Raw genomic sequence first — 25,751 nt, forward strand, 5'->3', positions numbered from 1 at the left:
GTGTATCAATCAGTCCCCCAAAAAGCATGTCTGTTTTTATCCAACTAATTAATGCTTGGACATGGGATGAAAACAAATGCCTCAAAAGAGGAAACAAAATATTTTAATTGTCAAAATGAGCAGTAAAAAAGGGCAATTTTTCTTTCATGACATTCAGCAACATCAATGTGAGTTCTGACTGTACTTACACCCGGTAAAAGTAAGTTACTTGTGTACACAAAATAACAATGAAAAGTAGACAAAAAACTTAGGGACGATGTATTAATGTAGCAGTATTCAAAGTTAATCATATATTTTTATGTATTTAAATTTATCATGTAACAATACCTATTGATTCGAGAAACCGTCACACTTCTAACTCATTTCAAAAATAAACAGACTTACATAAATAAAACCAAAAGTCCCCCATCTGCATCACCATCCCTAAAATTAACAACAATATTAATTAATAGAATAATGAAGTAGCGCTTGGATCCAGATCTTCTGCTATTTTCTTCTATAAACAATACATGGGGTTCCTCCCTCTACAATCCCAAAACAGATGACCTGCTGTTCTCTCTCTCTCTCTCTCTCTCTCTCTCTCTCTCTCTTCTTTCTTCTCTCTTCTCTCACCAGCAATGCCTGCAACTCTAAGGAATCTCTTGCTTTCTCCCAATATCTTCTCCATCGCCTTACTTCTTTCAATAAACTCTCTCTTCTTCTTTTCTTCTTGTTACTCCATTGATGAACAAGGCCAAGCTCTTCTATCATGGAAGAACAGCTTAAACGGCTCCACGGACGCATTGAGGTCGTGGAATCCTTCCGACACAAGTCCATGCAGCTGGTTCGGGGTTCGCTGCAGCTCCAACGGAGAAGTGGAGGAGATAACGTTGAAGGCATTGGAATTGCAAGGTCCATTGCCTTCAAACTTTCAACCTCTCAAGTCCTTAAAGACCCTTGTCCTCTCTTCGACGAATCTCACTGGCCCGATTCCAAAACAGTTTGGAGAGTATCACGAGCTTAGGGTCGTTGATCTCAGTGACAATTCTCTCTCTGGTGAAATCCCAGAAGAAATATGCAGCCTAACCCAGCTGCAAACTTTATCTCTCAATACGAATCTTTTCGAAGGCAAAATCCCTTCCGGCATCGGAAATCTTTCGCGCCTTGTGTATCTTACACTCTATGACAATCAACTCAGCGGCGAAATTCCAAAGAGTGTTGGAGAATTGAGAAAGCTAGAAGTTTTCAGAGCAGGAGGGAACAAGAATCTCAATGGTGAGATACCTTGGGAGATTGGAAACTGCACCAACTTGGTCATGTTAGGCCTTGCTGAAACCGGCATTACCGGAAGCCTTCCCACGTCGATTGGAATGCTCAAAAGACTCCGAACGATAGCCTTATACACATCTCTGCTGTCTGGTCCAATCCCTGAAGAAATCGGAAACTGCAGCGAGCTGCTGAACCTGTACTTGTATCAGAACTCCATCACCGGTCCAATCCCAAAGCGAATTGGAGAGCTCGGGAAGCTTCAGAGTCTGTTGCTGTGGCAGAACAGCTTGGTGGGTTCAATCCCAAATGAGCTTGGAAGCTGCAGAGAGCTTACAGTCTTGGACTTCTCAGAAAACCTTCTGACAGGACAAATACCTAAAAGCTTTGGTGAGCTTTCGAATCTTCAAGAGCTTCAGCTGAGTGTCAATCAGTTATCAGGTACTATACCTTCTGAAATCTCAAACTGCACTGCTCTGACTCAATTGGAAGTTGACAACAACGACATCTCGGGGGAGATTCCTGCTCTCATTGGCAACCTCAAGGGCTTAACTCTATTTTTCGCGTGGCAAAATAGGCTTACGGGCAACATTCCTGAGAGTCTCTCAGACTGTCAGGATCTTCAGGCTCTTGATCTTTCTTACAACAACCTATTTGGTTCAATACCAAGAAATCTTTTCGGATTACGAAATCTCACCAAGATTCTGCTGCTTTCCAATGATTTATCTGGCTTTATACCGCCGGATATAGGAAACTGCACAAACCTGTACAGGTTAAGGTTGAATCGTAACCGGCTGGGAGGTACTGTTCCATCGGAGATTGGCAACTTGAAGAGATTGAATTTCGTTGATTTGAGCAACAACCGCCTCGTTGGAGCAATCCCTCCATCGATATCAGGATGTCAGAACCTTGAGTTTCTTGATCTCCATTCGAATGGGATCGCCGGCTCTGTCCCTGACACACTGCCTAAAAGCCTGCAGTTTGTTGACATCTCCGATAATAGGCTCACCGGTCAGCTTCCTCCCAGCATTGGATCATTAACCGAATTGACAAAACTCAATCTCGGGAAGAATCAGCTCTCTGGCAGCATCCCAGCTGAGATCCTTTCTTGCAGTAAGCTTCAATTGCTAGACATTGGCAACAATGGCTTCTCAGGTGAAATTCCAAAGCAACTTGGTCAAATTCCTTCGCTCGAAATATCCCTCAACCTAAGCTGCAACCTATTTTCGGGTGAAATCCCATCCGAGTTCTCTAGTCTTACCAAGCTAGGAACTCTTGACATCTCCCACAACAAGCTCTCCGGAAACTTGAACACTCTCACAAACCTTCAAAACCTTGTTTCCCTCAATGTCTCTTTCAATAACTTATCCGGCGAATTGCCTAACACCCCATTCTTTCAGAAACTCCCTCTTAGTGACCTTGCTGAAAACACAGGTCTCTACATCTCCGGCGGAGTCACAACTCCAGCTGATAGGATGGGATCAAAGCACAATAGATCAGTTGTGAAGCTGATCACATCGGTTTTCATTTGTGTCACTGCAGCTCTTCTCCTGCTTGCAGTCTACACCCTAGTCCGTGTGCGAATAGCTAGCAATATTCTCAGGAAAGATGACAGCTGGGAAATAACCTTGTACCAGAAGCTCGATTTCTCTATAGATGACATTGTCAGGAGTTTGACATCATCGAATGTGATTGGCACCGGAAGCTCCGGGGTTGTATACAGGGTGACAATTCCAAATGGAGAAACTCTAGCAGTGAAGAAGATGTGGTCATCAGAAGAGGCAGGAGCATTCAATTCCGAAATTCAGACGCTCGGATCAATCAGGCACAAGAACATCATCCGGCTCTTGGGTTGGGGTTCAAACCGAAACCTGAAAATTCTGTTCTATGATTACCTTCCCAGCGGAAGCTTGAGCTCGCTTCTACATGGTTCCAGGAAAGGAGGAGCAGATTGGGAGGCTAGGTACGATATTGTTTTAGGCGTGGCTCATGCACTTGCGTACTTGCACCATGACTGTGTGCCGGCTATTCTGCATGGTGATGTGAAAGCCATGAATGTTCTGTTGGGTCCTGGCCATGAGCCGTATCTTGCTGACTTTGGATTAGCTAGGATTGTGAACAGCAATGGTGGTGATGAATTTTCGAAAACAAGTCATCGGCCTCAATTGGCTGGTTCATATGGATACATGGCTCCAGGTAATGTTTACTTTCAACAAAGTTTAGTCAGTTCCTAATCTTCTTACCAAATTTTTGCCATTAAATCGCTAACTATTGTTTTTCGTGTTTTCATTTTTGGTGATTACAGAGCATGCATCAATGCAAAGTATCACTGAGAAGAGTGATGTCTACAGTTTTGGCGTTGTTCTTTTAGAGGTACTAACAGGAAGGCATCCATTAGACCCAACTCTTCCCAAAGGTGCACATTTAGTTCAGTGGATTCGGGACCACTTAGCGTGCAAGAGAGACCCGATTGACATTCTCGATCAAAAGCTCAGGGGAAGATCTGATCCTGCGATGCACGAAATGCAGCAGACACTAGCTGTGTCGCTTCTCTGTGTCAGCAACCGTGCTGATGAACGCCCGATGATGAAGGATGTCGTTGCAATGCTCAAGGAAATTCGACATGTAGACTGCGCAAGGCCGGAACCGGAGTTGTTAAAGGGAGGAGGGTTGCAAGCAATTCTGGCATCCCCTCCTGCTAGGAAGGCAGTTTCACAATGCTCTTCTAACTACTCATTTGCTTTCTCTGAAGATTCAAGGTCTCAATGAGAAGCTGAAGTGCTTCGTAGTTCACCTACTAATGTTCATATATTTAGGGGGAATCAAAATCCCATAGAGCAAGGAAGAATATTAGAGCATTTTTAGTGTAATTTTCAATTTTTTTTTTCATTATTTGTGGTTAGATTGAAATAATTAATTGCCTCCCCACTAGGAACGGCGTTTAAGGGAGACTAGCTTAACTGTCTTTTGAAAGGACTTACATCAAGCAGGGAAATCAAGGGGCCTGCGTGCCCAAACCAAGCCCGCAACGCGACGTGAGGAAGTTAAAACACATGGCGACGTCTGACAAGTTCCTCTCGTGATTAGGAGTGAGACTAAATTCAGGGCATGTATGTAGAAGTGTAAACAATGATTAGTATTTTTGGATTTATGCAATTAGAATTTAATGCAAGGAGAAAGGGAATGAGATTCCACGCCATATTTTTCTTTCCAGCCAAGCTCTCACATGGTCCCCCATCCCCACTCCACATCACGTCCATGTGCTTATCTGAAAAACAAGACTTTCCAGCAAATAAATCTACTAATCTTGGATTAGAAGACATGGTATGTCATGATCGGAAGCACATGTAGAAAAAAGCAGGACCATTATACCTCTACATACATATATACATATAAATAAAATACACAAAACCAGGTAAACCGTTCCATAACATTACAGCTGCACATGGATTTGAATCCACTTTTTGAGCATATTGCAGAGGTCTACGTTTAGGGTCGGTTTGGAAGTGCTTTTTCAAAATGGCTAAAAGTACTGTCATGGTTGGCCGTAAAGGTTAGAAGTGCTTATGGTTGTAAGTGCAGAAGCACTTGCAAATGTTTATTGGAGAAGCACTTAGAAAGTGTTTCCCAAAGAAGCACTTCCAAGTGTTTTCTTCTAATAAATCCACTTTAAGCAATATCGCTTATGAGCAGAAGAGTTTTCTATAGGAGCATTTCAAACGTGCCCTTGCATTCTTTCTTAAGAGGTACAAAAACAGCCAAAAGTATGGAAACAAATAGAACGGTTCAAATTTTCGGATTTAGGAACACAAACAACTGAGTTTCATTATTCACAATACATGAAGACATGAGATTTTCTGATTTTAGCCAAAAAATGGTGGTACCCTATCAAAAGACAGCTAAGTAGTGCCCACTTCTGGGTTGTCTACTACCTATATGTTGTCAGTAAGTAGTCCTCACCCCAATTAAACTAGGTGATGCCAGGCTAGGCTGACGCAATATATGTCCGACACTGGTAACGGTTAGACCACCAAACTGAGTGTTTTCTGGCCGCAGCAGCAAGTGACATTATAGACCAAAACCCTATCCATACTACACAACTAACGTTCCAGTTGAGGGTTATGGACAGTACCCTTTTGTTCTTATGTGTCACGGAAAAGATAGAACCTCATTGTGCTCTAGGGTGGCTACTCAGATTCTAACTTCTTTAAAATGAAGCTGATGACACCCCAGCTGAATCCGCGATACTGAAGCCAACGAACAATCCTCGATTTCCTTGTTTCTTTAGGCACTTCTTGACCTCGGAGCCACTGCTTTGAGGCTTGAACAACTAAATTATCCATTGAGAGCTTCGACAGGCCATGAATTAACTCCTCATCCTCATCTGGTTTTCCCTCCTCAAAAACCAGTTTAATTGCCTTCTCAGCATCAACATTACTCACTCCCTTGTTAAAAAGTGCCTGAACCAACAATAACGCTTTTTGTTACATATAATCACACATTTTACCCTTGCTAAAATGAATAGTGGACTCTAGCAATTACGCTTGCTTATTGGTCTGATTAGATTTTTAAAATAAAGACTCCAACAAGGGCCGACTACCTAGTGCAATATGAACATGACTACTCTTGCTTAAATGGGACAGCTCTAATAAAAAAACGAGGTTTAACATGTCAATCTGAGTCCTTCAACGTATGAATCTAAAATACTCATCTCAGTCTAGGACATTTCTCTTCATACAGAAATAGTGGCTTACTTGCTTTATTCGCCTTGGTCCCCAACTTAAGGAAGACCATCTGGAACGAGAAAATGCTTCCGCATACAAGCTATCATTGATTAGGCCTCTACAATAAATTTCAAGGTCAAAATCACCGAAGATATCATATATAATGAAATGAAATTTTGGAACTTCACTTATGTAAATGATAAAATAACTCCAGAAAACATAAACACATAATTAGAGATCAGTACAATTGAAAAATCAATTATATGGTGGTACCAGTCATTCAATAACGACTGGTTCAAAGAAAAAAAAGATGGGAAGGGATATCCATGTACTTAGAAAGCCCCTGTGGTGTTATGCATGCCATTTGTTCAGATGTTCTTTTCTTTTACACATTTTGTACTCCATTTGTCACTACAATTGACATTATTGACATGATTTTGACAATAACGATTGACATGATTGCTAGCAAGAAAAACGATTTAACTATGGTCTAGAAGACTTTCGGGCCACTTGGTTTTCATATAATTGGTGCTTCCAGATTTCTATAATGCTTTTTTTTTTGTGCTTCTTTTAAGTGGTAGGCGAACCAGTCTTACAACTTGCATTGCCTGTACGCACCAGTTTCTAAGATCATTGTGACATAGTTACTCATGTATGCAAAGTTTTCAAACAAAGGTTGTTTGCAGAAAAAATGGCTGATGAGCAGCTCTTAAAAAGGGACATCTTGTAACTAGAAAATACCTGCTGATGAAGTCATCTATCACTGCCTCGACGGTACCTAGAGGAAAATTCTTTCCACATAACTTCTTTCTCAGTTCAACTGCCGTGAAAGCCCTACAAAGGAAAAGAACTACATAAAAAAAAATCTTCTTCATTCACACTTCAGAGATAAACACCCTTATTTCAAACTGTTACAGCAACTTAAGTCCAGGGATCCATGTCCTCAAGCACTGTTACAGAAACTTCGCAAAATCATGTACCTTGGAAGTATCCATGCCCTTTAACATTCTAGCACACTACACCACGTAATGATATACATTGCACACATATCAAACAGAGCTATGAAGTTGCGGAAACACTACACCACATACTGATGTACAACGCACACATATCAAACAGGGCTACGAAGTTTTGGAAATTTTTAACCTGGTTGCAAGTAATTTTATTGCCACTTGCTCAGCATCATGCTTTATAACTTGCACTACACCTTGCTCAGGACACTTTTTCTCTTCAAGGATATTTAACTCTTCGAAAACCTCCTCAGGCTCTTCAATGAGTTCATAGCCTATTGCCCCTAAAATACGATCATTCCGATCTTCCAGCCCTGGAGATTCTAAAATGTTTTGAAGCAAATGGGGCTTGAGTGCATAAACAAAGCCCGAAATGAAACTTCACAACTAAACACAAACAATAACAAAGAAGCTACAATTGCTAGGCGAAAGGGCATTCATATATGTAAATCCAATCATATATCTAGAAAATCGCTGTATGTTACGCAATTAATTGCTCTATTCACTTGAGTTAGACAAATAACGTACCTTTCTGGACATCATTAAACAATGAGTTACTATATTGAATTTGATTCCGATTCTTTTTTTGAGAACTCTGTTGATTCTGATCCTGAGGCTTCTCATTCAGTAACCTATTTTTATGCACACCTCTTTCCCAATGTTTAACCTCACGCTTCAGTGCGCTCGCATCCGAAAATTCAGGAAACTCTTTTTCTTTAGAACCCTTTAACTCTTCAAAAACCTCTTCAGGCTCTTCCATGAGTTCATAGCCTACAGCACCCGAAAGATGATTCGTCTGATCTTTCAAATCTGGAGCTGCTATAATGTTTTTCAAGAAAATCGTTTGAGTTTATTGCATAAACAAATCCCAAACAAAACATGACAACTGAAGAAACACGAACAATTTCCAGGTGAAAGAGCATGTATTGATGCAATCATACATCTATGTCTGAATGTTACACAATGAATGTTTTATTTTCAATTGAGTTAAAGAACAGAATACCTTTCTGAGCATCACTAAACGATGAGTTACTATATCGATTTTGATTCTGATTTTGAGGCTTCTCGTTGAAGTCCAGGCTTTTACGCACCCTTCTTCCACTCTGTTTAACCTCCGCAAATTCACGGAACTCTTTCTCTTCAGAACCCTTTGTCTGTGGAGAACTTTCCAATTTCTTAACTTTCGAAGAATTTTTCGGAATGTACCTAACCGGAGCCGAGGAACTGTAATCTCTGTTCTGCAAGCATGTGACGGCACATTTCCTCCTATCCCAACAAATGACGAACTTAGTAATAAAATACAAACTTTCAATGGCCATTAGCTCAGTTTCTAGCTTAATTTTCTGTTTGGTTCCTGAGAAAACAGATAGGAAAATCACAAATGCGGATATTCGGTGCTACGGGCTGAGAATCAACAACCCAAGTTACACAACTGTTACCCAATTTGGGATTTGTTTTTCAAAAGTTTTAAACTTCACACTAATTAACAAATTTATGTCAAAAAATACAGAAACATTCAAAAGATGGAAAATTTTAAAGCAACTTTTTTCCCTTTCCTTCATTTTCTCGGGAACCAAACACACCAAAGACGGAAACATTTGGAAAGTGAAGAAATTTCTCACCAGGTCAGGGGGAGAAGCCGACAGGGAAACTGAACTTGGGTTTTGAAGCAGAGGATTCCCGCGTGAATTGTCATAATTGTGAATTTTCAGAGACGAAGAATGATAAACCCTAATTTTAATTTGCCAGCCATAGCCTTGTTGATCAAACTCTTTGGCGCTCTTATCTAAACTTACGAAATTACCCTCGCTCGGAGTTTTTATTTATTCCTGTATAAAAAGATACTCTTTCATCTAAATTGTAGAGGGTAAAATACAAACCTAGTCTAACTACTACGTAGTGGCTCAGTGGCACTAATTGAGACGAATTTCAAGTATTTATTTTACACGGTTAGTGAGTTTGATTTTTAGTACTAGTGAATCACACGATACGATGGTAGTTAGAAAGGCTAAAATGTATATGTGAGTATTCTTAGCCTTAAAAAAAAGTTTCCATGGCTTGATCCCCAACTGTTTTTACTAAATGATAAGGCATGTGAGCTAAGCTACATAATATGTCGACTATAATAATTTAATTCAAATAGCCATCAACGAGAATTGAATTTAAAATATTTCACTTATAAGTAACAAATAATATCACTGGACTATAGTACTATGACTACGAGAGCACATTTATTTTAGCCAATATGACTGGCTCATGTTTGAGCTTAATTAGCTTAGAGTTCTCACTTCTAAATAAAGAGGAATACAACTAAACCATAGTACTGAATGACTTAAATTCGATAACTTAAAAATTGCTACGAGAAGCAAGTCCTAAACATTTCTATTAACTTAAAGAACTTGGCCGTCTTTTTCTTAAAGATTTAGAAATATAGGCACTCAGGACTCGAGAGCTCCCTTCAGCCGTTCAAGACCCCTCTCGAGTTCCTCAGGCAGTGCTCGATCCCGCCTCGATCAGTATGCTCAAGTCCCTCCCACTACATACATACTTTGCATTTGATATTTGGATCCGCTTCACCGTCTTCCGTATAAATGCAAATCGACTCAGCTCTATACCAATCCAACATATTGTTAATTTAGAAACAATTTAATCGAGAGAGAAAATCACAGGCTTCAATCACGGCAGCGGAAGACCAGCCGTCTTCAATCATGGCGGCGAAAGACCAGCCGAACCAAGTCCTGTCCATGCTGGATGCCGCCAAAAACTCATCTCCACCACCTAAAATCAGTTGTGATCTCCGGCACGGAATTCTTCTATTAGGTTAACATGCTTATGTAAGTGAAGGTCCTTGCGTTTGTTGACACACACAACATTCACAAATTGCTCGTACGGTTTGATTGCTAAGGATTAGTACATCCAGTGGCGAAATCAGGAATTATTGAGGGGAGGGGTGAAATTTGAAAGGGTAAAAATTGTTGCCGACGAGGTTTCATGTCATGAAAACAATCCATAATGTGCTCATTCATTGCATAATGAAACGTTACAGCAAGGGTAAAATGTAATAGGAAAAGGTATTAAGTTGTCGGAAAAACTTTTCGAGGAAAAAAATTTGTCGTTGATCGTCACAAATTCTTCTATTCAAAATACTTTTTTTCTTTCTTTTCTGATTAGTCATCCAACAAAACAAAATTTTGACACCAATCAATCTTTGGTTTCAGTTAAATACTCGTCGAAGTTGAATTTTAAAAAGGTTAATAATCCTAAATTAAAGAGGTTTTTTGTCAACCCGGTGCAAATATAGTTTACAAGTTAGCTCATATAAGGTTCTCAAGCTCACAATGCCATCAATTTAATAAAATCATACAATTATGCCAAAGATAAAAATTAATACACTTATAATATATCTTATGATGCATTATGAGAATTTTAAAACTCCGTGACCCATTTTAAAAATCATGAACAATGTAAATTGTAGTTGACCTATTTTTTTAAGTTAAACTCCAAATACATACGATTCTTCATTTTTTTTCTCATTTGAAAAGATTAAAATGAACACTACTGTGAAAACGGTCTAAATGAACACTACCAATTATCGAATATTTACATATATGTAAGAGATTGAATTATGTGCTAACTATTAATCTACATTAGGTGATTGTAGACTAAAATTTATATTCATGTATACAAAATTAAATACATTGCCAATATAATTTAACAAGTTAGAACTTGAGGGTATATTTGTGAATTGTGAGTTTTTGGGGCATATTTTGCTGCTCTCGTAAAAGGGACGGGGTGTGAGTGAGTGTGAAGATGAAATGGGGGACTAGTGGTCCCCTTTATAATCATTTATTTATTTTTATCTCAATAAAGCAAAATGGCATCGTTCCGCCTAGGAATTTTCAAAAAAAATTATAACCTTTCACTGCTGCTGCTAAACCAGAGCAGTAGCCGGGACTCCATCATTTTTTATGAGACTAGAGGGGATGAACCATTGCTCTTGTGCTTGATTCCAGCGAGGGGAGGGGTGTCCACTCCTTCTCGCTCCTCTGTAGCTTCGCCCATGAGTAAAACGTAGAAGACTCTTTGCATACTAAGCTTTCATCCATGGCGTATCTGCGTTAGTTATTTACTTGTGCTTTAATCAGTAGTCAGACATGTTTAAAGTACTATACGATCAAGTTTTTAGGGCTTACTCGTTTCGTAGCGGCTTAACCGTTTGAGTGGTCTCTAAATCCAAAGTTTTATTGATCAAATTGCATTGTTATAATTATAACAATTACATTTTTCCTTCTTGCTCGTAAGTGTAGAAAATTTCTCATGAAAGTAATTCTTATAGCTTTGTGTTTTAGATCTCCCCAAGGGACTGGGATCACCTCCGAATCCCAACCTGCGGAGCCCGTTGACCACAAGATCCTAACTCTCCATTTTCATCTTGCCTTGTTTTGCATGAGAATTTTTCATTACTCTTGGCCACAAGATAAAAAATGGAAGGATGAGATCTTGTGGTCAGCTGGCTCCGCAGGCTGGGATCCGAAGGTGATCCTAATCCCTCCCCAAGAGCTTCTTATAGTTTCAAGAAGTTTTATATAAAATATGGAAACATGTACAAGTAACCGGTTACAAACTTTTAAATCAAATACCGAACTAGAGGGACATTGAACTAACAATAAAGAGTACTAAACCGTGATTTATATACCGCTCAAAATGTCTCACTCGGTTTTCCAAGCATAGAGAAAATGGCAAAACCCTCCTATGTTTGATGAGCTCCCTTTGCCTTTTGGTGAGTTACATGGACTGTGCTGCAGGCTGCAACTGCTGCAGTTTCCATTTCTACTCCCATAATCATAATTGATATTCGATGATTCCCAATCTACCGTCCCTGCCTTAAAAATGAAAAACCCTTGGCTTGTGCCTAAGCTACTAAACAACCAATCATGCACATCCCAAAAAATTTCAACTGGCATATCATTCAGCATCACAGTTTTATTCCCTCTAAACCTCCAATTCAAGTTCATAATCCGAATTGCCACTGTCCCATCTACGCTAATCCACATTTCAGGATCTTTGGGCCCGGACAACAACGTTTCAATCACAATGTCATGTTCTTTCCTCCCTTCCTCCAACATGGCTTTGGTGCAAAACAATCCTTTCCCGCACACATTTTCCTTCTTGTACATCAACCTAGCCTCTTCCGATGATGATCTTGATCTGGTCCGCTTATAAGCATCTTCCATTAAGTCCCCCAGCAGTAAAACCACCTCTTGTTTGGACACCAAGGCAACATAGTAATTCGAGCATGGCTCTGGGGTGCAGGAGAATTTCGCCTGTCGAAAATCCCAGTACACATCCACCCGTCTTCCATCTACTTCGAACGATTTGAGACCTTTCTTGCCCCAAAACTGGGTTGAGCTTAAGTCTATCTTACAAGTACAGCACTGATTTTGTTGACAAGGCTTTTCCACTGTGATGCAGAGGGAATGGCTAGTTAGGTTTTTACACCATGTCGCTGTGACATTGCAGCACAATTCAGCTACTTTCGCTTGATAGACATAAGTCACAGCGCTCTGCGGAGCTGACTTATCTTTCTCCTTTTCCTTGCACACTTTCTCGGAAGATGGTGATTTTGGAATGGAAACGGGTGAGGCCTGAAGAATTTGATGAGACATTGTCACGAGGAAAAGAGATGCCTCATTATCTACTCCACCTGAATTTTGCAACACGATAAGCTCTCAATTTTTTTCAGAAGTTTGAGATCAACAAAAAAGACTCACATGCTATCTTGGATTACAGGGTCTATTGTAGCTGGTCAAAATTCTCGAACAAATGAAATATGAAGAACGAAGGCAAGATTTCAAATTCTGGAGACATCAAAATTGATCTCGAGGACTAGAGACTCGAAAAATAGGTTGAATTTACCAAACAATGGTATCAAGATCGATGGGACTTCTCAGGGAGCTGAGATCTTAATAGCTGCTTTGAGGAAGAACATCATAGCTAGCTGAGGCTGTCAATGAGGTGTATGGATAGATTAACAGAATTATCTATTTTACTATAAATAGTGTCTCTTAACTTCCAGGCTGGTTACATGGCTATTATTGGTACTAGAAAAATCGCCTTCTTTTTCTTCCTTACTAATTTTAGTACACACTAGTCATTGAGCCCGTGCAATGACGCGGGTAATAAAACTCTGTTAAACGTGTGAAATATATTAAAATCTGTTTACATCCATATCAAATCAAATGTTCATCCCTTTTTTTTTCTTTCTGTTTTAGTACTTAATAAATTTAGATGACAAGTAGATATGCAATCATTGTACATAAAAAGGAGAAAAAAGTACCTGTAAACCCTAAAAATAGCTTCCAGTATAAGAAAAACTCGATCGAGAACTGCAACATTGTGTTTTTTTATTTACAGAAAGAGTGATCTCAAAAGGTATATATAGGTAATTTATATAGTAAGACAAAGGTTTAAGGAAAATGCAATCTGGAACACCAACATACATAGTAACTATACAAAAGATGCTTTAAAAGAAAACTGAAAGCATTAAAATTCCTCAAGGTAATACTAAAAATTCCGTGTGGATCGGCTTCTTCTGATTTCAGGCATGGCCATGTTGCCGCCTTCCTTTTGATTTCGTGTTACTCCATTGCCATTTAGAAGCTTGTTTTCGGACTTTCCAGCCAATAAAGGTTCTTCTGCTTGCACTAGTCCTCTGCATGTAAAAGGACATATCATACACTGGTTCAGGATGAGAATCCGAAAAAAAAAAAAATTTTAACGAAAAACCATTGGATTATAGATCATACCGTGGTTCAAGATTTATATAGTTCCTTGGCATGGGTTGCCGAAGCTTTTTCGCCATCAAGGAATTATGCTTGGGTGAAGCAATGAGGATATCCTCATTTTCCGGCTCGGAGAAGTCACTCTTTCGAGCCTCTTCAATCTTTTCACCAGCATCTGAGTTAGGAAACACTGTTGTCACTGCATCAGAATTTTGAACTCTAGCTGGTATCCTGTTCTGCTTGGTCTTAGCTGCCTTACTCTCATTCTTGATTTTTCTAATACCTCCTTGCCTTACATTAAGAGCTAGCTTAAACTGCTCGTCTTCAGGTTCTTGGTAAACTTTCTTGGAGTTGGCCTTCTGGAGGCTGTTTAATGCACCGAAAATGTCCTCGTGCTTAGTTGGTTCTCGCGAACTGGTGCATACCCTCGAGTTGTTCTCAGTTGATGGGAACACCGGCATAGTTGCGAGGGATTTATTGACAGGTACTCTAGCTGGAAATGGTACTTTCGCAATTGGATGGTTTTCGGTTGTGTCAGCCTTATTCCTACTTTTGATGAAGGCTCCTCTATCAGTAGATATTGATCTCCTAACTGGAGGTGATGGTGTTCTGAGATGTCCAGGGATGACTAATCTGTCTTCAACTGGTAATGACATCTTCGCTGAAATCTCCTTGTCGGCGAATGCAGAGGGAAACCTCAACCTCCTTTGCTTGCCCGTAGAGCAACTTCTTGCCTGAATGCCAACAAATTTGAGCACAAAAATGAGATGAACTTTTATCATCTGCTAATAAACCATTTCATTTGTATGCAATTAGAGAACCTCCCAAGTCTAATGCTAGCATTACTCCTCAAGAAAAATATAGTACCGAATTTCAACTATTTCATTTTGCATGACGGAATGTACCTCAGAAATCTTAGTATCGTCCAAGGCTCGCTGACAGTTTTCAGGCTTTGAACCGTTTCCAGTACCATTTCTCGGAACACGGAAAGGTGAAACAGCTCTTGACTTTTGGGAATCTATGGCGTTTCGTGTGCTGCCTTTAATTTGCTCTAGCTCAGCTTCCTTTCTCTCCAATGCCAGTTTAAGATTTGATATCTACACAGATACATATTTACTTTTAAGCAAGCACTATAACAAAAATTAGTTGAAAATTTGAAGTAGAACTGCAGAAATGAGAGATAAACCTCGTCTTTAAGTTCGCGGATTTCACCCGTTTCTTTATGAGATTGAGCTGCCCCAAGCTCGATGGATGCAACCCTCTCAGCAAACTTGAGGGTACTGATCGTCTCCCCGAGCGCATTAAGTTCAGGATTTATATGCACAAACATCATGGTTTTTGCGTGACCACCTAAACATCGACAAAATTAAGATCATCGACATTTCAGATTGAATTAAAATGCTAAGCATTTGGAAAAGTGGATTCTATCAACAAGACTTAATATGTTTTTAAGGTTACCTAAAGAGTCTTGCAAGACTTGAGTAAGTTTGCTATTTCTGTAAGGAACATGTGTACTCTTTTGTGCAAGAGCAGATATGACATCTCCAAGTGCAGAAAGCGATCGATTTATGTGTTGGGCTTCCTTTAGCCTCTCGCCAACAGCCTCGGATTTATCAACTCTCTCACTCCCAGCCAAATCCACAAGATGAAGGCAACCCCTTAGAATTGATCCGGTAGCCAACTCCTTTCCAAGTACATGAATTGTTAAAACACTGCAGAAGAAATAGCCAATCCAAAATTCACTTGTTAGAACATCCAAAAAACAAAATGATGCTTGAACTTCATAAAATAAAATATAAATGATCCACCTATGAGACCGGCTGCTGCGCTCATTTAGAGCTGTAGCGCCAACAGCGCGATTCTTTTGGCCGATTTTCATCAACTCAAGAACATCTTGAGTACATGTCACTGGAACCAAACTTGCATCAGGTACATTGAGGCCGTTCAGTTGAGACTTGTTTCGTATATCTAATGTAGCATATAAGTTAAGGAAACAACACGAAAACATACTTTATAGAGCTTTTGAATTCGTAAGGCCTAAATTTGGACTCAAGTTGGAGAAAAAAATAAAGGAAGGGCAAGGATATCTTCTGTTAGAGCCATCGCTGACTAAAAGGTCTCTCACTTGTTCGTTGTATATTTCGATCATCTGAACTGCAACTTCATATCTTACTATGTCTTGCCTCGCCTTCGATATTTGAAATAAGTCACGAAGGGCTCTATAGTTTACACCCCATGTCTCTTCTGTTGTTAAATCAGGGCCACTCTGCATAAGATAAGCAAGAAGTGCATGTTGTGTGTATTAGTAGTTTTTCAAACAATCTAATATCTACATGTACGAATTCTCATATCTATTTGCAAAACTAGAGTAAATTGGCATTACCATTGTGTATGTCTTCCCCGAACCAGTCTGTCCATACGCGAAGATGCATGCATTATAACCGTCTAAAACCGACCTGATCAGTGGTTGAGTGTCACCATATATTTGCTCTGCACAGAACAGTGAAGAGAGATCATGAATAATTTCTTACGCAAAAATATTAAGGTGTACAAACTGTAAAAAGAAGGTTTCATTTTCGTTCATGGCTAATCGTAGTGTAGTAGCACATCTTCGTTTTATTTCAATAAACTGTTACTCAAATTTCGAATTCAATTTCTGATAGCGGTTTGAAAAACTTTGCGATGATAGAATACCTTGTGTGACATTTGTTCTGAAGACTTTGTTAAATGTAAAAACCCTTCTTGCATCTTTGCCCTGTTTAAGGGGATTGACAATCATGATGGTTCCATTCTCTCCGATATAATCCACAGTGGACTGGCCGTTCAATTGCCCCGGTAAAAAGGGTCTGATTCTGCAATAGACTCTAATTGATCCTGCAAGAATAAAATCTTCTAAATAAGCTCCATATCCTAACATGCTGGATAATACATTAAGCTGGGATGAAATAAACACCTTTGAGGTCTTGCACTTGATTGTAAAGAACTCGGTTCTCTTCGATAACTTGTTGATAGGAAGAGGATGCCACTTCAAGGCCTTTGATGTGATGTGCTGAGACCAAAAAAAATGAAAGTATGAGGTTAATGAATCCATTTTGTAGTTGCAGAAATATTCTCGAGGCAGATCAAATCTTTAGAATATTACCAAGCCTTCTAAGTTCTTCCTCCCAGTTTGAATGAATTTGTTTGACTTTGTATTTCGTCACTTGGAAAGATGATTGGAGCTCCTAAAGATATCCAAGACAGACCAAAGCAAACGGTTTCGTAAGAAGAAAATCTATGTCTTGCATTCTGCCGAAAAGGAAGAGGGAAGAAAACCTATGTGCTTGATCTATTAATGCTCCTGCTAAATTTTCGTAATTCTTGCAGGAAACGGAAGATAGGATACTCACCTCAAGCTGTTTCTGTTGAGTCCTAATTAGTTCTTCATGGACAGACGAATGACTGCTATCACACTGAACAGCCTCGCTACCTTTCCCACCACAAATGCAGAAGTTGGATAGATCATTTGACACCGAACCATTTCTTTGACCTAGATATTGTGTAATAGCTTCTACAAATTCCGATTTTGATAGACCACCCAAGTCTCCTCTCAGTAGTTTCTTTAGAAAGAGGCCAAGCTGCAGAAAATTTGTAAATAAGGGATATAAGATTATTTCCACGCGATGCCGAATGGCATCCTGCTTAAGTCGAAAAACTGATCCAGTAGAAGTACTTCTACACAATGCTAGTAGAAACACCGTGGGACGAAGACTTTTAACATACCTGAGTGCCTTGTGAAACAAGCAGCGCTGAGAAATCCTTAACTACCTTACTCAGTAAAGTATCGATTACCTGTACATATTTAGTCACTTAACTGAATCAGAACCCTTAAGACAATAGAATTGATTCGGCAAGTATAGTTATGAAAATAGAATCATATTTACATTAAGGATCTTACCTACCGTTGCATTCAAGGGCAAGTCTTCGACCATATTAGTCTCTCGAAGGTAAGCTTGTATAAGTCCAAGTCCAAAGCGATCGAAAAGGAAAGCGAGAGCATTGGCAGTTCTGGATTCTTCGGTTGAGACCTCACTAGAAAGATGAAGAAACTCCAGTAGTTGTTCAAACTGTGATGACTCCGACTCGTCTATTGACTCATCAGCACTTTCACTACCTAAGGAGGATAGTGACCCTTTTGGGAAGGATGTGATCCTCACAGTCCCTCCATATCTCCAAACTCCAATTCCACCGGCTTGCTTCCATTCGTAAAATCCTTTGAGACAAAGAATGCAGTCTACAACTTTACTCGACGAGCCTCCCTGCAAATCCAAATCCCTCAGAATGCAGTAACAAGATGCATGTTTTATTCCAAAATGCTACGTAACTATGATAGCATCCAACCCTTTTCCACTTTATCAAAAAGGAAACCAAACCTTTTCGAGATCAGACGCTTCGAATGTCAAGAGCTTCATGTCCTTAACAGCCTCAAGGAAATTCCTCATGTTCTCAAAATACTGAATTGCAGACTGTGCTGCCCCCTCCGTTGACTGAACCGCAATGATGGGATTTTCCACCACCTATAATTTGAAATCCAGCGAAGAATGTTACCCAATTAGAAACGCGAAAACTCAAACCAAACCCGCCACAAGTTTTTGAAAATAATCACAGCTTTGAATTATATATGATGACCATAGATGTAGCACATTTCCTTGTAAAGAAACTAACTGGTAAGTCATGCATATACCATAACACCTCGTTTGCACTGATTTCTCTCCCGCTAACAACTAATTATTTAACCCACTAATGCTATCACCCTACTAAAAAGAAGTGAATATAATATTTGTAATTATCACCTTAAGAACAGCACCAGGATTGACTTTGTTGAGGACGTTGCAGAGAATAAGGCCATTGCGGAGAGCAAGGCGGAACTCTTCTTCAGAGGGCTCTTTGGAAAGTGTTCCGGAAGCGCCATAGTCCATCTTCCTCAACCATTCTGCTGCTTGGTATCTCCTTGAAGCTAAAGTACACAAACACAATTAATCACCATTATTAGAATTTAAACCACAAATACACAATAACATTTCAAATTTAGATTAGGAAATTTTTTTTTCTTTCACTAGGTTAAGACTTTGAAGAATCAAATTTTATCCAAGTGAAATTTGGCTTTTATTTATTTTGTTTGGAATTATTTTTGGTAATTTGTAAGTTTCTAAACAAATTGCATGTGTAGTCAACTATGGTGCATGGACACAGTGGTATCCCTTTATATCTCCGTGTCATGCCGTAATTCCATGTCGTGTTGTATTCATTGTTGTCATACAACAATTTTTTTCGTTAATTTGACGTATTCTTGTGTCGTTTCGTATTCATTTGTCTGTGTCCATGCATCGTAGGTAGTCAGTAGAAATTTTTTGATTGTACCCATCACCCTCTTCCAACACACTCAAAAATTTCTCAACTAGGTCTATGTAGTCTACTATATTCTAATGTAGATTAATAGCAGTACATTACAGTATATCGTCACACTAAGAAATTTCTAGCAACTTTCCAACTTCGTTAAAGCCACCTCCAATTCACCTCAAACCAAAATTTTTGTCCAAGATTCATTGCCCATATGTTATTTTCTTGGTGCTAACTGCTAAGGAGGGTCTATGAGCCTTGTAAGCTCTAGCGATATTCTCCTCAGTCATTTTTCAATCCTGAATTTCAGATTTTTAACAAGTTGACACTATAGCTATCACTAGTTGCAGTTGTACTGTTATTTCCACCAACCCCGCCAAAAATAGTGATGCTTGTAGAGATGGCCTTAATCGTCACAATCAAAGAGTATTTTGTAAATTAATTTATGCTAATCTAAATCCTTCTTTCGGCAGATTATTATGTATATCATGCAAAGATGGGTAATTTGAACGCACCCAATATTTGGTAGGTCCAAATCATTCATCATAATTCATATGCGATCGATATGTGAAATCATTACCATCGAAATACTTTATATTTGCTCTTTCTTTTACTTTTTCTATTTTATCACATACTTTATATTTGTTCTCAGAGTTTACAAATAAATAAAATATATATATACGAAAACATTTATCACATGTAAAACTGACATCCTATATACCGATCAATCAAAGATCCAACGATTCAAACATTGTAACATATTTTTATAAACATCTTATTTTCTTATCTAATCTAGCTACCTACCCATGAGTCAATTATCAAACCCAAACCTCTCCACCCAAAACATAGATGTATTGAGACAAATTATTTATTTATTTTAATTAAAGAGCTAAGACAAATTTAAAACTAGAAAGATAAGAAGTTTATAAGAAAATAATAATAATAATAAATATTTAGAACTAAAGCTTTGGAAGAAAAGTCTTCTATTTTTTTTTGGCTAAAATGTAATTAAAGAACAATACCTGCTTCTTCAGCTTTCCTTTGAGCCAATTCATAGTCATTGATGAACTCCTCAGTGTTTGGAAATGGAGGAGCTTCATTGTTGGAGACTAAACCCTTCAGCCCTCTCATGTTCTTGCTAGGTGATGTGAAGATTATTGAATTAAAATTGCTTTCTTGTGGCATTTTTGAGTTCTCCAAGAAATTATATACTACTTATTCTTTATTCTGCAACCACTGCACAATTCAATAAAATAACAAAAATAAACATAGTTGAACCGGACAAAAATCTCATTCAGCTGCACAGTCTGCACAGCAATTTTTAGAGTTTAAACACTACTCTGCTGAATTTGATATTTAAAACCTTTTTTGTTAATAGACATTTGGGGAGGAGATTCAAACAGAGAACCTTGATTGCAGTCTAAGCGTTCTTAACCATTTCAACTACAAGCACATTATGTGATTATGAGAAGAGGAGTGCAAAAATCACTTTCTTTGAAAAAAAACGTACATTCTTGCAAACAACGACGGAGTGAAAGAGACAGTTTGATGGCATATATAGTTTAGTGAAAAGATTGTAACACATGCAGAAAAATGAAATTCAGAAACATTGATCATGATCTGAGTGGGTGCAATGTGTTTGTGAGGCTCTTACCTGTAAAGGGTCTTGAGCATCTGGAAGTTAAACCAACCCAAGAAATTAAAATGGTATTTAGTGAGTTAGATCAGTAGTTGAAGTTGAGCTCAGCTTTGCATTGAACTTTTCAGATCTGATCTGAGCCAGACATGGAAGGTGAAAGCTTGCTTCTCGTGTGCATTGTGAAATGAGCATTCAAAATTGAGGTGTAGCTCATTGAATGCTTTCCTATGTGAGAGGAGAGAGTGAGAGAGTCCAGTTAAGTGAAATATTAAAAGACTCTGCAAATTGAAACGTTGTTGTCTCATGGGGTTAGCTTAGCAAAAATATAAAAACAGGTCAAAGTTTGAGGGTGAGTTTGACTTGGATCTTGTCCCTCCACGTGGCTGGGGTGAACCCAAATCAGATTATGGGAAAGCGTAGTCCCATGCACTACTATCTGTTAGTAGTATTTATGGTCACTTAGACCATCTCCAACCCTGACCTAAAACCTAAAAATATTTAGCCCAAAAAATTTAGGTTTTAGCCCAGAAACAGCTTTTCTACTCCAACCCTTTTGGCCTAAAATTTGAGCCCCAGATTATCAAAAAATGAATTAAGGCTATTTTTTTTAAATTAACTTTTTTTTAAAAAAAAAATTATGTAGACTATCCTAAATTAATTTTATGAACATTTTAACCTAAAAATATTTAAATTCCGATAAATTTTGAAAAATCACTAAATCAATACATGAAAATCATGATAAACCACATAAACTTAAAAAAAAAAAAAGACAATTAATAAACCACATAAATTTTAAGATTATTCTAGCCATTGGATTTAAATTTGGACCGTTAGATCTTTTTTTTTACCGTTAGATTTGATTATATTCGATTTAAACCGTTGGATTCAATAAATATATAAATATAAAACAAAAAAAAATTGAATGTGGACCGTTGGATTAACCAACGGTCCAATTACCACCACCACCCGATGAAGAAAAGTAGTCGTTGGCTACAGGACAAGACCCACTTTTCACTCTCATCCGTGGGTCCCAGCAGCTTTTGTGGGCTAAATTTGTGACCTATATTTGCCTTCATTTTAAGTTTTAGGTTTTAGGTTTGGTTTAGGTTTTGGGTTGGAGTGGATTTGGGGGGAAAAAAAAGGGGAAAATTTAGGTTATAGGTCAGGGTTGAAGATGGTCTTATAAGTTAAATGGCTCAAATTTGTTTTTATGAAAAGTAATGCTAGATAGACCAAATCAGATTTTTTGTAAGCGACAATGTTAGTACTCAACTGGAGGAGAGATTTTTCAATGCCTCAAACACCAAGCAATACGTCATATGTTATTATATAAGTGGAGACAATTTTTTTTAAGCGTCAATCCACTTGTATAATAACATATAACGTATGTGTTCGTCTTCCGGACACACCGAAAATTCTCATCAACAAGTGCTTTCACTTATGGGGTTTAACCCAAATTCTCTTAATATTGTAGTATAAAAAAAATAGGCGGGACCATATGCCACAATAAAACTACTTTTATAAAAGCATTGTTTCTTGGTCGACTTTGGACGAGTACCATAATGTTGCATCTATGCATGGTTTGGCCTCTCTATTATCCTTCACGGTGTTGGCTAAATACATGACCGTTTTTCGTTTTGAATATGATACGGTCGGTCGCTAGTGGTAATCGGGATGCCAATTATATCTATCTTGATCACTCAGCTTGTTGGTTGATTAATCTTGATCTTGCCTCTAATCTGGCCGACTTATCAATATTGGCGTGACTCTCATGGTTTTGACTATGAAACATCCATAATTCGAGTCCTCAATGCCACATAGAGAGTATCCATTCGAAGAGAACTTTGATCTTGTTAATTAAGCAGTTTGACGAGTTATGTTGTCAAGTTTCCGATTTAGCTAGGATCATTGATCAAGTTTTTATTCGAACACTGGGTCCATATCAACAATTAGACAGTACAATATACTAAACTAATTAAGAAGAATGTTTTTCAGTGAGCCCCATTATCTTCTAATTAATCGCCGATAATTGTTCTAAAAGTTTTGAGCTGCAGGACCTGCCAAAGATGCCCATTACTTTCTTTTCACCAGCATCCGAGTGTTTGGTGAGAAAGTAAAGGATGGTTTGGTGAACAATCCCAGCAGATTGATCTGATTTAAATCAGAATAGGTCAATAATTATTTATTTAATTGTTAGTATACTTCTACTCATTTATTCACTTAGATTTAATTATTTTGGTGTATGAGTTTATTCAACGAAAATGTTGCTTTTTTGTGACCGAAAGTTCCCAATTTTGAGTCATGGAAATAGTCTCTTTGCAAAGCAAGAGTAAGATTGTATACGTTAGACGTCCCTTCCAGACCCTCGCAAAGCGGGGGGGGGGGTCTTATTGACTTGGGGTCGCCCTATGAGTTCAATAAGATAAAAACGACATGAAATTTTATCTTCACACTCAAAACTCACCCTCAGCAAATGCCTTCCCTAACAACTAACTATTTAACTTATTAACCTTGTTACGCTACTCAAAACGCATAAAGCATATTAACTGAATGACACATTTTCCCCCATTGATGTAGTTGGCGTCAATCAGGAAAAGCAAGTATCAGCTTTCAATAAATTTCCTCAGCTGGTGGTGGCTGGGTCACGTTCTTGATGGAATAAAGGCACAAATAAATGAAAGTATACGTTAGGGTTTCATTTTTTGAACTGAAGAAGAGGCAAAGTCCAATACATTAGGTCCACTTTCGAACGTTGGATCCCCCACTTTCAAATGATTGCAGAGGGAAAGCATTTCAAACTTTTTTTACATTTTGTACCCCATTTAATCGACCACTTAGTTGAGTGGAAGGGTTTTCTTCAACAAATTATTATGGTCTTAGATAATTACTTTACTTTACTAATTAACTTTTGTTTTAATTGGTTAAAGTTATGTGGGAGCTAGAATGCTTGTCTTATAAGTATGTACTGTGGTCGGTTGCCATTTACCATGTCTCCCTTCTTTCCCTGTTACACATTGCATTTGATGTAAAACTCTTCTAATAGTTCTCTGAGATTCATGGACGTACAACTCAATGCTCATGCATAGCTCGATTAGGACAGAATATTGTCTTATTGATGAAAACTTTGAGTAAAATTTGTGCTTACAAAATCGGCTTGCAATTAATTAAGAAAAGCACGCGGTAATCAATATATAACACTTTTAATAATATCGAAGCTGTGCAGAAACTTGTGAAGATATAATTAGTTGCTCACTATTTTTAAGTGGTGATAACGCTTAAGAACATACTTATTATCAGTGGATAAGTTTAAAATTTGATATTTGTGTATATCAACTATGCATATCTCTAAATTTAAACTCAACAAACGGTGATAAATGGGATAATGAACATCATCTCACTTGAGGGTGGTGAGCAAAAATATTCTCATTGCTTGTGGTTTTTTCGCAATGAGTTTTCTCCAACAGGGTTTTCACCAAGTCTCCTATTAACCCCCAACTAGTAACTCTGTTTCAATCAATTCAGTGAGTTTGATGTTTCTAAAAACAAAACAAAAAATATCGAGATCTTGCTTTCTCCATATTTTCAGAAACTAATGTTCAACTCACTCCTTTATTATATAAGCATGTATGACAAAAGCTTACTTGTCACAGGTTGGTAAAACCCTATTCGTTTACAACAATCCGATGTGTGAAAGTCTCTCTTATTTACATGCCTATTAGTCGCTTCCTCCTAATGGTAGCTAGTTCATCAATAATAGTAACTCATAGATTTCAACTTGCCCTTACAAAAATATAAAAGGGCAGGGCGGCCCGAGAGTTCTCATACTAATCTAATATGTTTATACTTTTTCAACGTTTGACATTGAGATGTATGGCATCACCCTTATGCCCAGGTCTTTTTTTTTTTTTTTTTTTTGGATCAACTTATGCCTGAGCTATAAAGAAAGGGAAATAGGCTGACACCAAGAAATGAGCACTCATTCCATGGACTAGGTTATCTAGCATGAGATTTTTTTTTTTTTTTTGGATCAACTTATGCCTGAGCTATAAAGAAAGGGAAATAGGCTGACACCAAGAAATGAGCACTCATTCCATGGACTAGGTTATCTAGCATGAGAGAAAATGATTATTTGGGTCACCCGTCATTATATCATTCAAGCATGCTACTCTTTTATGCTCGTGGTTTAGAGGCTAGGAAGCTCAACGAGTTTCAACAACACTAGGGAAATAAACGCAAAATAAGGAGTCCGTATAATAACTATTTCGTTTTTAATTTTTTGTGGGTTGAAATAAAGTATATAGGAAAAATAGGACTATGAAAGAAACATGAAAAAGAACGTGAATGGAATGATACACCAAATGGAAACTAAAAACAATTTTAAGCTGTTTTCACTTTCATGTTTTAGTTTTCGTATAATTTCCTTTATTTCTCTATCCTCTCTTCATCAATTCTTTATTTATTTTTTTTGGCCAAACGATAGATTTGTTAGATTAGGAAGTCAACATGTTTCAAACCCATATCGTGATATAAAGGCAACACTCATCTCCACTATGGTGGTAGAGGGCCACTTGCTTCATCATTCTTCATTTCCTCTTTTCCTTCATATGCTTTCTTCACTTCCGAAATACAAGAGTGAAAACTAAAATTTACAAACGAATTGATTATAAAATTGGCCCAAAAGATCTGGAAAAAAAATAAAAAATAAGAGAATTTCTTTCCTTAAAAACTCACTAGCATTTGCCTACACATTTTATGTGTATGAACATATTTTTTTTAGAAAATGAGAAGGAGAGAGGGAGAGAAAGAGAACGTGGGGGGAGTGAGAGGTTTTTGTTTTTTATTTTATTTTATAATATTGAGGATATTTTAACATCACCTGTAAGTGAGGCTTCAATAAAAAATAGTAAAATTTGGACCTGTAAAATTACATTATTGCCCATCATTTTTTTTTGTGTGATAGAAGACTAAGTAG

The 25,751-nt window shown here is 38.1% G+C and overlaps 4 protein-coding genes across 5 annotated transcripts; 1 reads left to right on the forward strand and 3 right to left on the reverse strand.

The window, feature by feature from the left end:
* The first annotated feature begins 522 nt into the window (after nucleotides 1-522).
* LOC126614978 (LRR receptor-like serine/threonine-protein kinase RGI3) lies at nucleotides 523-4,444 on the forward strand. The gene is made up of 2 exons (XM_050282690.1): nucleotides 523-3,441; nucleotides 3,551-4,444. Exons 1-2 carry the CDS (start codon nucleotides 618-620, stop codon nucleotides 4,012-4,014), a joined length of 3,288 nt encoding a protein of 1,095 aa, XP_050138647.1. The 5' UTR covers nucleotides 523-617; the 3' UTR covers nucleotides 4,015-4,444.
* A 566-nt stretch (nucleotides 4,445-5,010) lies between these two features.
* On the reverse strand, nucleotides 5,011-8,758 carry LOC126614982 (uncharacterized). Its single transcript, XM_050282694.1, has 7 exons — nucleotides 8,602-8,758; nucleotides 7,983-8,245; nucleotides 7,508-7,798; nucleotides 7,116-7,302; nucleotides 6,711-6,803; nucleotides 6,000-6,087; nucleotides 5,011-5,705 (listed from the first exon to the last, which is right to left on the reverse strand). Exons 1-7 carry the CDS (start codon nucleotides 8,673-8,675, stop codon nucleotides 5,433-5,435), a joined length of 1,269 nt encoding a protein of 422 aa, XP_050138651.1. The 5' UTR covers nucleotides 8,676-8,758; the 3' UTR covers nucleotides 5,011-5,432.
* A 2,825-nt stretch (nucleotides 8,759-11,583) lies between these two features.
* LOC126614987 (uncharacterized) lies at nucleotides 11,584-12,954 on the reverse strand. Its single transcript, XM_050282702.1, has one exon. It carries the CDS (start codon nucleotides 12,643-12,645, stop codon nucleotides 11,689-11,691), a length of 957 nt encoding a protein of 318 aa, XP_050138659.1. The 5' UTR covers nucleotides 12,646-12,954; the 3' UTR covers nucleotides 11,584-11,688.
* A 365-nt stretch (nucleotides 12,955-13,319) lies between these two features.
* On the reverse strand, nucleotides 13,320-21,074 carry LOC126614977 (kinesin-like protein KIN-14F). 2 transcript variants are annotated; one of them, XM_050282688.1, is made up of 18 exons: nucleotides 20,795-21,074; nucleotides 20,163-20,376; nucleotides 18,594-18,757; nucleotides 18,174-18,317; nucleotides 17,703-18,059; nucleotides 17,524-17,592; nucleotides 17,151-17,378; nucleotides 16,904-16,985; nucleotides 16,715-16,810; nucleotides 16,456-16,635; nucleotides 16,145-16,251; nucleotides 15,847-16,027; nucleotides 15,570-15,732; nucleotides 15,220-15,473; nucleotides 14,948-15,111; nucleotides 14,667-14,858; nucleotides 13,786-14,495; nucleotides 13,320-13,691 (listed from the first exon to the last, which is right to left on the reverse strand). In XM_050282688.1, the coding sequence occupies exons 2-18, from the start codon at nucleotides 20,323-20,325 to the stop codon at nucleotides 13,544-13,546; spliced, it is 3,402 nt and encodes a 1,133-aa protein (XP_050138645.1). In that variant the 5' UTR covers nucleotides 20,326-20,376; nucleotides 20,795-21,074; the 3' UTR covers nucleotides 13,320-13,543. The 2 variants fall into 2 exon arrangements, with proteins under 2 accessions (XP_050138645.1, XP_050138646.1); XM_050282689.1 differs by having other exon boundaries at nucleotides 15,570-15,723; nucleotides 15,838-16,027.
* Between the last annotated feature and the right edge of the window lie 4,677 nt (nucleotides 21,075-25,751).

This window comes from Malus sylvestris, chromosome 3 (genome assembly GCF_916048215.2).
Source record: "Malus sylvestris chromosome 3, drMalSylv7.2, whole genome shotgun sequence".
Classification (NCBI taxonomy): domain Eukaryota; kingdom Viridiplantae; phylum Streptophyta; class Magnoliopsida; order Rosales; family Rosaceae; genus Malus; species Malus sylvestris.

Bases quoted from the DNA above. Each gene is read 5' to 3' on its own strand.
- LOC126614978 (XM_050282690.1), top strand. From the start codon at position 618: ATGCCTGCAACTCTAAGGAATCTCTTGCTTTCTCCCAATATCTTCTCC. The intron at 3,442-3,550 runs GTAATGTTTACT...TGGTGATTACAG, and splicing joins ATATGGATACATGGCTCCAG to AGCATGCATCAATGCAAAGT.
- LOC126614977 (XM_050282688.1), bottom strand. From the start codon at position 20,325: ATGCCACAAGAAAGCAATTTTAATTCAATAATCTTCACATCACCTAGC. The intron at 18,060-18,173 runs GTTTGGTTTCCT...TTGGATTTGCAG, and splicing joins AAGCGTCTGATCTCGAAAAG to GGAGGCTCGTCGAGTAAAGT. The intron at 17,593-17,702 runs GTAGGTAAGATC...AAATATGTACAG, and splicing joins ACTTGCCCTTGAATGCAACG to GTAATCGATACTTTACTGAG.
- LOC126614987 (XM_050282702.1), bottom strand. From the start codon at position 12,645: ATGTCTCATCAAATTCTTCAGGCCTCACCCGTTTCCATTCCAAAATCA.
- LOC126614982 (XM_050282694.1), bottom strand. From the start codon at position 8,675: ATGACAATTCACGCGGGAATCCTCTGCTTCAAAACCCAAGTTCAGTTT. The intron at 6,088-6,710 runs GTATTTTCTAGT...AATTTATTGTAG, and splicing joins ATAGATGACTTCATCAGCAG to AGGCCTAATCAATGATAGCT. The intron at 5,706-5,999 runs GTAAGCCACTAT...TTGTTGGTTCAG, and splicing joins GACCAAGGCGAATAAAGCAA to GCACTTTTTAACAAGGGAGT.